The sequence below is a fragment of the Balaenoptera physalus genome (genome assembly GCF_965194825.1).
Source record: "Balaenoptera physalus genome assembly, chromosome: X".
Classification (NCBI taxonomy): Eukaryota; Metazoa; Chordata; class Mammalia; order Artiodactyla; family Balaenopteridae; genus Balaenoptera; species Balaenoptera physalus.
The window spans coordinates 66,163,972-66,176,087 of record NC_138903.1 but is presented as its reverse complement, the minus strand read 5'-3'; the positions used below and the strand labels follow the sequence as shown (position 1 = coordinate 66,176,087).

Sequence of the window (12,116 nt, the reverse complement as noted above, 5' to 3'; positions counted from 1 at the left end):
AATGAATTATTCCAACAAAGACAAATACTGTATGTTGTAACTTGTATGTGTCATCTAAACAATAAGTGAATAAATATAACCAAAAAGAAGCCGACTCACAGGTATAGGGAACAAACTAGTGGTTACCAGAGGGGGAAGGAAGGGGTGGGGCAAGATATAGGTAGGGGATTAAGAGGTACAAACTATTATGTATAAAGTAAATAAACTACAAGGATATATTGCATTGCACAGGGAATATAGCCAATATTTTATTTAAAAAATTAAAAAATAAATGAACCAAACAGAAATCCTGAATCTGAAGAATACAATGACAAAACCTAGAAAATTCAATACACAGCTTCAACAACAGACTCAATTATGCAGAAGTATTGGGTTGGCCAAAAAGTTCATTAGGGTTTTTCCATAACATCTTATGGAAAAACCCTAACGAACTTTTTGACCAACCAATAATAACAAGAAAACTTGAAGGCAAGTCATTTGAAATAAGGCAATTAGAGGAAGAATTAGAATAAAGACTGAAAAAGAGTAAAGAAATCACACAGGACCTATGTGACACCATCAAGCATGCAAATTTATACATTATGGGAGTCAAAGAAGGAGAAGAGAAAGAGAAAGGGATAGAAAGCTTAGTCAAGGAAATAATGGCTGAATATTTCCCAAATCTTGGGGTGGATATGGACATCGGACTCATGAAACCAAATATCCCCAAGCAAGATCAAACAAAAGAAGATTTCCCCAAGGCACATGATAATCAAATTGTAAAAAGTCTAAAACAAAGAGAATTTTGAAGCAGCAAGAGAAATGCAATGTGTGACATACAAGGCAACCCCCGTAAGGCTTTCAGTGGATTTCTCTGCAAAAACCTTGCTGGACAGGAAGAAGTCAGATGATACGTTCAAACTGCTCAAAGAAAAACATGCCAACTAGGAATACTATTCCAAGAAAAGCTGTCATTCAGAAATGAAGGAAAGATAATTGCATTCCCAGAAAAACTAGAGCTGAGGAAGATAATCACTATTAGATCTGAATCATGAGAAATGCTAAAGGGAGTTCTTCAACTTGAAAAGAAGCTAAGATACAGCATGAAAACATATGAAAATATAAAACTCAGTGGTAAAGGCAAATATATAGTCAAATTCAGAACACTCTAATACTGTAATGGTGGTATGTAAATCACTGAACTCTAGAATAAAATTTAAAATATAAAAGTATTAAAAGTAAATGCAGCTATAATAATTTGTTAATGGATACACAATATAAAAAAGATGTGAAAGGTCATAACAGTAGCATAAAATGTGGGGAAGTGTAAAAGTATTTTTTCAAATGACTGAAGTTAAGTTCTTATTAGCTTAAAACAGAATGTTATAATTATGTATTTTGTAAGCTTCACAGTAACCTCACATGCAAAAAAAACCCCTCTAGTGCACACACAAATGATAAAGATAAATGAATCAATGCATACCACTGGAATAATTAACAAATCAAAAGGGACATAGCAAGAGAGGAAAAAGGAACAAATAAACTAAAGAAACAGTCAGAAAATAATAAACAAATTGGCAACAATAAGTACTTATCTGTCAATAATTACTTTAAAAATAAATGGATTAAGTTCTCCTATCAAAAGTCACAGAGTGGCTGAATGGATTAAAAAAAAAAAGATCCAACAATGTGCTGCCTACAAGAGATTCACTTAAGCTTTAAGGACAAGTGAAGGGATAGAAAAAGATATTCTATGCAAATAGTAATGAAAAGAGAGTAGAAGTGGCTATACTTAAATTAAACAAAATAGACTTTCATTCAAAATCTGCCACAGTAGACAAAAGTCACTATATAATGATAATGTAGTCAATTCATCAAGAGGATATAACAATTATAAACGCAGTCAACACTGGAGCACTTAAATATATTAAGGAACTATTAATCGAACTGAATGGAGAAATAGACAGCAATATAATGATAGCAGGGGACTTCAATAATCCACCTTAGGGAACTAGAACAAACTAAGATCAAGTTAGCAGAAGGCAGAAATTAATGAAAATTAGAACAGAAATAAATTAAGTAGAGACTGGAAAGACAATAGAAAAGATCATAGAAACTAAGAGTTGGTTCTTTGAAAAGACAAAGAAAATTGAAAAAATTTAGCTATACTGACTAAGAAAAAAGATAAATAAAATTTTAAATGAAAGAGAAGACATTTTAACTGATACCAAGAAATAAAAAGGATAATAAGAGACTTTAATGAACAATTATATACCAACAAATAGAATGACCTAGAAGAAATGGATAAATTCCTAGAAATATATAACCTACCAAGACTGAATCATGAAGAAATAGAAAATCTGAACTGACCAATAATAAGAATTTTGAATCAGTAATCAAAAATTTCCCAACAAATAAAAGTCCAGGGCCAGGTGGTTTCACTGGTGAATTCCAACAAACATTTAAAAAAGAATTAATGCTAATCCTTCTCAAACTCATCCCAAAAAATTAAACAGGAAGAAACACTTCCAACTCATTTTATGAAGCCAGCATTACTCTGAAACCAACGCCAAACAAGGACACTAAAATAAGGAAAACCACAGGACCATATCCCTGATGAACAAAAGTCTTCAACAATATACCAGCAAACCAAATTCAATAGCACATGAAAAGGATCATATACCATGATCAAATCAGATTTATCCCTGGGATGCAAGAATGGTTCAACATATGCAATTAATAAATGTGACACATCATATTAACAGAATGAAGAATAAAAATCATAAGACCATCTCAATAAAAACAGAAAAAGCATTTGACAAAATTCAACATCCTTTCATGATTAAAAACTCTCAACAAATTAAGTATAGAAAAAATGTCCCTCAACTTAATAAAGGTAATATACAACAAGCCCACACCTAACATCATACTCAGTGGTGAAAATCTGAAAGCTTTTCCTTTAAGATAAGAAACAAGACAAGGACACCCACTCTCACCACTTCTTCTCAACATAGACTGAAGTCCTAGCTAGACAGAGTAGGCAAGGAAAAGAAATAAAAGGCATCTAAACCAGAAGGGAAGAAGTAAAATTATCTTTGTTAGCAGATGACATGATCTTATATGTAGAAAACCCTAAAGATTCCAAAAGCCTGCCAGATCTAATAAATGAATTTAGTGAAACTGCAGGATACAAACTCAACAAAAATCAGTTACATCTTTATATGGTTATAGCAAACTATCTGAAAGGGAAATTAAGGAAACAATCCCTTTTACAATAGCACAAAAAAGAAAAAAATACTTAGAAATAAATTTAACTGAGGAGATGAAAAAATCTGTACACTGAAAACTTTAGGACATTGGTAAAAGAAATTGAAGAAGATACAAATAAATAGAAAGATATCTTATGGTCATGGACTGGAAAAATTAATATTGTTAAAATGTCCATACTACACAAAGTGATCTACAGACTCAATGCAATCTCTGTCAAAATTTGAGTGGTATTTTTCATAAAAATAGAAAAAACTATTGCAAAATGTATATGGAATCACAAAAGACTGAATAGCCAAAGCAATCTTGAGCAAGAACAAAGCCGGAGGCATCACACTTCCTGATTTTAAATTCTATTACAAAACTATTGTCATCAAAACAGTATGGTACTGGCATAAAAACAGGCACATAGCCCAGTGGAACAGAGTAGAATCTAGAAATAAACCCACATATAGGCAGTCTACTAATTTTTGACAAGAGTGAATACACAATGAACACACAATGGGAAAATGATAGTCTCTTTAATAAATGGTTCTGGGAAATCTGGATATCCACATGCAAAAGAATGAAATTGGACACTTATCTTACATCATACACAAAAATCAACTCAAAATGGATTAAAGACTTAAATGTACAACCTGAAACTGTAAAACTCCTAGAAGAAAACATAGGGAAAACGCTCTTTGACATTAGTCTTGGCAATGATTTTCAGGATATGACACCAAAAGCAAATGCAACAAAAGCAAAAATAAACATGTGGAATTATATCAAACTGAAAAGCTTTTGCACAGCAAACAATCAACAAAATGAAACAGCAACCCATAGAATGGGAAAAAAATATTTGCAAACCATATTTCTGATAAGGGGTTTAACTCCAGAATATATAAGGAGCTTATATAATTAATTAAATAGCAAAAAATACCCTCATTTTAAAATGGACAAAGAACCTGAATAGTCATTTTTCCAAGGAAGACATACAGATTGCCAACAGGTATGTGAAAAGGTGCTCAACATCACTAATTATCAGGGAAATGAAAATCAAAACCACAATGATATATCACCTCACACCTGTTAAATGGTTATCATCAAAAAGATGAGATAACAAGTGTTGGTGAGGGTGTGGAGAGAAAAGGAGCCCTTGTGCATTGTTGGTGGAAATGTAAACTTGTTCATCCACTATGGAGAACAGTATGGAGGTTCCTCAAAAAATTAAATATAGAACAACCATACGTTTCAGCAATCCCATTTCTGGGTATATATCCAAAGGAAATAAAAAAGGTTACTGAGGAAACATATGTTCTCCCATGTTTATTGCAGCATTATTCACAATAGCTAATGTACATATAAAATGCTATTCAGCCGTGAGAAAAAAGGAAATTCTGCCATTTGCAACAACATGGACGGATCTTGAGGACATTATGTTAAGTGAGATAAGTCAGACAGAGAAAGACAAATACTGTATGATATCTCTTACATGTGGAATCTAAAAAGAAAAAAAAAACAGATATCATTACCAGGAGCTGCGGCGGGGCGGGGGGGGGTGCAGAATAAGAGGGAAGTTATTTAAGTGTACATACTTGCATTATGTGATGCGATAGAGGTGTTAGCTAAGGCTACAATGGCAATCATACTGCCAAGCAATATGTTGTACACATTAAATTTACACAATGTTGTATGTCAAATATACCTCAATAAAAAATAATTGTCGAAAAATGGTAGCTATGTGAGGTGATGGATGTGTTAATTAGCTTGATTGTGGTAATCATTTCACAATGTATATGTATATCAAATCATCAAATATATATACTTTATTTGTCAACTATATCTCAAAAAGGTGGAAAAATATCTAAGTATCCATGTCAGAACCTTAGGGTACAAATCATTAATAAGGCTATTAAAATAAATATTGTAACTGAAATGAGTCTGCATTTCATTACAACATTAATTTAGTAATATCAACCATGAACGTAACTTAATCTGAAAAGAAACAACAAAGTTCTTGTATCAGTTCAGAAATTTACTCCATACATAACCATGAAAAAGAATAGAGAGCAACATGGGTCTCAACAAAATCACAAATTTCTTCATGTCATAGACCTTTGTAAATCTTTGAACAGTAGGTATCAAATCCATAAATGTCAAAAGTTTACTATACTTCTATCATTGTACTTATGTCATTGAACACCTATTGCTCTGATGAGAACATGAACTTCCTGGAGACAGGCCCCCTTTTTTCATTCTTTTTATACCAAAGTTGACTTAACACAATGCAACCACTCCAAGAATATTTGCTGAATTAAATTGCCTCCTAATTTGTCTCTGTTTCCAGGCCATCCTCCTCTACAAAATCCTGCCAGTTCTTTTACAAAATTACAATTCTGATAATGTCACTTTTATTGTCCTAAAATCTTTATTGGCTGTTCCTAATCTGCTTTACAAGATTATGTCCACATACCCTGGCAGGGCATTCTGTGCCCACAGCCTGTATTCCCAGTCTCATTCCCAGCCTTCCTCTTCACATACCGACCCTCTCCTCAAGCCATGCTAACTGTTCCTTGAACACTTTTGGATTTTCATTACTCTATGCCTTTGCAAATGCTGTTTCCTCTGTCTGAAAGTTCCTTCCCCCTCCATCTGCCCAGCAAACTCATTTATTATTAAAGCTCAGCTTAAATATCACTACCTTGTAGCTTTCCCTGACCCCTCACAGAATTAGTATCTCCCCCATTTACTTTTATTGTACCAATATGTTTATTTATTCTTAAAATGGCCTAAGCTGACTCAGGGGAAAGGGAAGAAGAGAAGGAAGGAGGGAGCGCCCTGCCAGTGGACTTACCCAAGCAGCGACTGCGGCGCTACGTGTTAAGCATATTGTTCAAGCAGCAGTCGGAGGATGGGGCTGGATGACCTTTAAGTCATTAGATGCTACAGTTCGCATCTTTCACATTGCGTGTCTGTGTGCTCGTGTGTGTGCTCGTGTGTGTGTGTGTGTGTGTGTGTGTGTGCGTGTGGAGTTGGGAGGGAGGGGACAAAGAGAGAGAAACAGAGACAGAGATCAGAGACGAGATGAGGCGGGACGCAGTGCGGTAAGAACAGATGGGCGGACCCAAATTTCTTCCTCTTTACAGTTTCGCAGAGGTCTAGCCCTGCATCTAGTGCTGTGGCAAGCGGGTGGGAGAGGAGGAAAGAGGAGGGACTGCACTCCCTCTGAGCGTGTCCAGCGTCGACTGCCTGACGGATCACTTTCCGCTCCAACACCGCCAGTTCCTCCTCGCCGTGACTCATGCCTATTGTGCCAGGCAGGGCGCACTCTGCCCTGCAGCCCCACAGGTGGTATCGACTAGGGGAGACTGTTCCCGCCAGGCTAGGCAGTGGAGCGCCGCACAGCGCGCCTTCCCGCCTCTCAGCTGCTGCCCCAGCAGTTCCGACCCAGCGCCAGCAGGCCTGCTCGGTCGATCTTCGAGCCGAAGATGCGGCGGGGTTGGAAGATGGCTCTGTCCGGGGGGCTACGGTGCTGCCGCCGTGTACTTTCCTGGGTGCCTGTGCTTGTTATCGTCCTCGTCGTGCTCTGGTCCTACTATGCCTACGTCTTTGAACTCTGCTTGGGTAAGTGGAGCTAGCACCTAAGATGGGGAAATTATGCTCCCCCTATGTTCTTAGCCCTCACACTGCGGTTTTCCTTTAGCTCCCTGGAGAGCTCCTGGTCTCCAACCTCTGGCTTCCCACAGTATTTCTTGCGGCCTGCCACGAGGGTCCCGCCATGTCACCATCGCTTCCTACCCAAGGTTTCTTACATTATTTCCTGGCCCTACCCACAAGAATTTACTGGCTTTTTCCACTGGGGCCCCCTTTTGTCATACAGGACAACCACTTGTGCCTTGTGCTCTGGTTCTGGGGGCTCCCATCCTACTGAGTTGAGGAAACAACATACCCTGTATACTTAAACTGTCCACTTACACTATGAATCCCACCAATTCACCCAACTAGAAGCCCCACATTTTCCCATTCCTTCCTACTAGGAATCCCAAAATGTTTCCTGTACTCTCTTACTAGCTCGCCTTTATCCAACACTAGGATTCCTCCTTTTCCCGTGATCCTCTCACGCCAGCTGAAGTGATTCACATTTTTCTGCCACTTAGGACCCCACAGTACACCTTGTTCTATCCCACTGTGGTCTCCCCTTTTCACAAAGTAATAAGCCCTCCATTCCTCTTTCCCTGTGGCTTCAACATTTTCTCATCTTCTCCAGCGGAATGGGAGTCCTACAATACATCCTGTCCTGTCTCCTCACACAAGAGGCCCTGATTTTGTCACGCTGGAGCTCCCTGTAGTCTCCTGCCTGCCTGCTTTGAGGTGTTTTCACTCCTTCCCATTTGGGGCCCCACATTATTTTCTGAACCTCATACTAGTCACCCTGCTTTTATCACACTATGGTCCTGCTTTGTCCACTGTCTTCTCACACTAGAGTATCCTCATTACCCTCCCACAGGGGTTCCCACAGTATCCCCCACACCCCTTCCAAGGGCCATTACTTTTCTAATGATGATCTCCCCTTGCTATCTTTTTTGAAACCTACTCTCTACCTCCTGCAATACTCTTGCACTGTTAGCCACACATTTTGCCATCCTCTTCCTCTGGGTTCTTATTATTATCTTCACTTACTTTCCTCTAGGATTGCACTTGCCCCTTGTTTTCTCGAACTAGGGAAACACCATCCTTTACTACGGGGGTTTCTAGTATTTCCTGCCCCTTCCAATGGGAGCCTCATTTCTTGTTCCCTCTCTTTAGACCACCCTTTTATAAATCCGGGGTCTCCTCTTTGTACCCTGTCCTGTAACACCAGGGAGCATTTCATCCCCTACATATCTATAAAATGGTTCCCACAGTGTATCTTCTGCTTTCAAACTCAGAATTCCACAGTATTTCCGGACACAGATCTCAATCCCACTTGGATTACCCCCAGCCCCCTATCTTTATCACTAATGGCTTTATAGTGTTCTAATCAATTCACAGTGTAGTCTTCATGGTATATCCTGTCTCCTCACAAAAGAGCCTCTGCTTTTCTCATAGTGAGATCTCCCCTTGCCTCTCACATTGAAGAATCCCTATGTCTTCTCAAAGGAGATTCCACTCATAGTTATTGTGACTGCAGTACTAGAATCCCACTTCTAACACCCTTAAAACTGTGTTCTACAATGTTCCCTATTCATTCAGTGTGAGGTCCCAGTATATTTTCAGTCCCCTCACATTAAGACTCCTATTTGTCCTGTTGGACATCCCCTCACAGAACACTGGCCTGCACAGTGTTTTCTGAACATTTTACATCAGATACCATTATTTAAAAACCAGGAGGGTAAGGTAGCCTTGATTTCCAATTCTGGTTCCACCAGTGCATCCTGTCATCTTCACTTGACAATCTTTAACAAATGAGTGGCCTTGGTTTCAGAAAGGTTAGATCAAATTTTCCTAAACTCACATATTTAGTAAATAATATAGAATCGGATATCAAAGCTGCCTGATAACCAAAGCAACACAACCAAAACAACAGATTTGAGTTTCAGTATGACTCAAAAAGTAATATTAAGGACCTAACTTCTTTCTAGAAAGAGAACCTGATGTCTTTCTCCCTAATATCAGGTTAGAGCTGAGGTCAAAAGTGGTATTTTTGTCTTATAAATCTTAGAGTTTGGATTCTGCCACTTACTAATTAGGATACCTGATGCAACTTACCTAATCTCTCTCAACTTCAGTTGCCTCACATGCACTTTGCTTATATGGTTGTTCATTCATACCGCAAATACTTCCTTATCACCTACTATATGCCATTATAGCATTGTTATGAGATTTAAATAATATGGTGCATGAAAAGCATGCATCACAGTTGACAGCACATCATAAGAGCTCATTAAATAATAACTTGTTATTACTATTATTAATGAGGATATAAGGGATTCTGCTTGACTCAAGAAAATAAGAAGCTTAGACTTTAAACAAGGAGAAAAGTAACAGGATCCATTTTTTAAGTTACAATTCACATAACATAAAATTAACCATTTTAAAGCATTCAATTTAGTGACATTTAGTACATTCACAATGTTATACAGCCATCACTAATATCTAGTTCCAAAACACTTTCATCACCCCAGAAGAAAACCTCATATGCATTAGACAGTCACTCCCCATTCGCTCCTTCCCCTAGTCTCTACCAACCATTAATCTGTGTTCTGTCTCTATGGATTCTGGATGTTTCACATAAATGGTATCATACAGTATATCTCCTTTTGTGCCTGGCTTCTTTCAATTGGTGTAATGTTTTTGAGGTTTACTCACATTGTAGTATGTAACAGTACTTCGTTTCTTTTTATGGCTGAATAATATCCCATTGTATACCACACTTTATCCATCTTATCCATTCATCCCTTGATGGTTGATGGACATTTGGGTTGTTTCCACTTTTTGTCTATTCTGAATAGTGCTGCTATAAACATTAATGTACAAGTATTTGTTTAAATACCTGTTTTCAACTCTTTTGTGTAAATACCAGGGAGAGGGGTGGTAAAGCTGGGCTGTATGTTAATTCTATGTTTAACTTTTTGAGGAACCTCCAAACTATTTTCTACAATGGCTGCACAATCTACATTTCTATCAGTAATGTTGGAGAGTTCCAATTTCTCCACATTCTCACCAAAACTTGTCATTTTCCTTTTTTTAATTATAGCCATCATAGTGGGTATGATGTGGTATCTCACTGTGATTTTGATTTGCATTTCCCTGATGACTAGTGATACTGAGCAACTTTTCATGTGTTTGTTGGCCATTTGTATATCTTCTTTAAAGAAGTGTCTATTCAAGTCCTTTGCACGTTTTTAATTGGGTTATTTATCTTTTTGTTGTTGAATTATAAGATTTCCTTATGTATTTTGGATACTCAACCCTTATCAGATAAATGATTCACAGATACTTTCTCCCATTCCGTGAATTGTCTTTTCACTTCCTTGATAGCATCATTTGATACACAAAGTTTTTAATTTTGATAAAGTTCAATTTATCTATATTTTTTACTTGTGGCCTATGCTTTTGGTATCATATCTAAGAACGCATTGCCAAATGCAAGGTCATAAAGATTTACCCCTGTGTTTTCTTCTAAGAGTTTTATAGTTTTATCTCTTACATTTAAGTCTTTGATCCATTTTGAGTTCATTTTTGTATATGGTGTGAGGGAGGAGTCCAGGTTCATTCTTTGCATATGGCTATGCAGTTGTGCTAGCATCGTTTATAGAAGAGACTATTCTTACCCCATTGAATAGCCGTGACATGATTGTCAAAACCCAGTTGACCATAGAGCTATGGATTTATTTCTGTACTCTTAATTCTGTACCATTGATTCGTTTGTCTATTCCTCTGCCAGTACCACACTTGTTTTGATTATAATACCTTTGTTTTAAATTTTGAAGTCAAGATGTGTGAGTCCTCCAACTTTATTTTTCTTTTATAAGACTGTTTTGGCTAGGGTCTCTTGCAATTCCATATGAGTTTTAGGATCAGCTTTTCCACTTCTGCAAAATGGTCATTGGAATTTTGATAAGGATTGTACTGAATCTGTGTATTGTTTTGAAGAGAATGCCATCTTAAAATCAAGTTTTCCAATCCATGCGCATGGGATGTCTCTTCATTTATTTAGTCTTCAGTCACTTTCAGCAGTGTTTTGGAATTTTAAGTGTATAAGTCCTGAGCCTCCTTGGTTAAATTTATTCCCGAGTATTTTTTTTGATGCTATTATAAATGGAATAGCTTTCTTAATTTCCTTTTCTGATTGTTCACTGCTAGTGTATTTAGAAATAAAACTGATATGGAGTGTTGATCTTGTGTTCTGCAACTTTGCTTGAATTTGTTCATTGGTTCTAAGAGGGGTTTTTTTGGTGGATTCTTTAGAATTATTTATACCTAGAATCATATCATATGCAAATAAAAATAATTTTATTTCTTTTTTCCAATTTGGATGCTTTTTTCTTTTTCTTGCCTAGTTGCACTGGCTAGAACTGTCAGTACAATGTTGAATAGAATTGATGAAAATCGACATCCTGACCTTATTTCTTAGCAGAGGGAGAAGATTTCAACCTTTCACCATTGAGTATACTGTTAGGTGTGGGTTTTCTGTAAATGCCCCTTATCAAGTTGAGGAACTTCTCTTCTATTTCTAGTTTCTTGAGCTTTTTTTTTCATGAAAGTGTGTGAAATATTGTCAAATGCTTTTCTAGCATCAATTGAGATGAATGTGTGGATTTTTTCCCTTCATTCTGTTAATGTAGTGTATTACATAATTGATTTTCATGTGTTGAATCACCCCTTACATTTCTTGGGTACATCTCACTTGATCATGATGTGTAATCCTCTAATATGCTGTTGAATTTGGTTTGCTAGTAATTGCTTGAGTAGTTTTGCATCTATATTCATAAGGGATGTATGTAGTTTTCTTTCCTTGTGATGTCTTTATCTGGCATGGGTGTCAGGACAATGCTGGCCTCATAGAATGAGTTTGGAAGTGTTCTCTTCAATTTTTTTTTTAACTTTTTGAAAATAATCTTTAATGAGAAACTTGAGCTTGCTTTCACAAGCTTACTTTTTAATATCAGGTTTTATATTTGAAATGGCTGTACATAAATCATAATCAAGATTTTAATAGTTAGCATTGGAACACATATGTTGTAGCAAATGGCAGAATAATGTCTTTTATTCTTTCGTCAGCTGGCAGAAACTTCCCCCTCACCACTAGCCAGAATTTATATAATTTGATCTATTTAAGTTGTTATTTAAGGGTAAGATGATTCTTTACTTAAATCCAGCAGCTTTTCTTTTTCTTTCATTGACAA

The 12,116-nt window shown here is 36.9% G+C and overlaps 1 protein-coding gene across 3 annotated transcripts in view; it reads left to right on the top strand.

The window, feature by feature from the left end:
- The first annotated feature begins 6,342 nt into the window (after positions 1-6,342).
- The window catches only part of ZDHHC15 (zDHHC palmitoyltransferase 15), a 130,273-nt gene continuing 124,499 nt past the window's right edge, over positions 6,343-12,116 (top strand). For 2 of the 3 annotated variants that reach the window (XM_082447435.1, XM_082447436.1), the window contains exon 1: positions 6,343-6,852. In XM_082447435.1, the coding sequence (XP_082303561.1) occupies positions 6,717-6,852 (136 nt within the window). In that variant the 5' untranslated portion in view covers positions 6,343-6,716. The remainder of the gene's footprint in view (positions 6,853-12,116) is intronic. The other variant, XM_082447434.1, reaches the window with a different exon arrangement.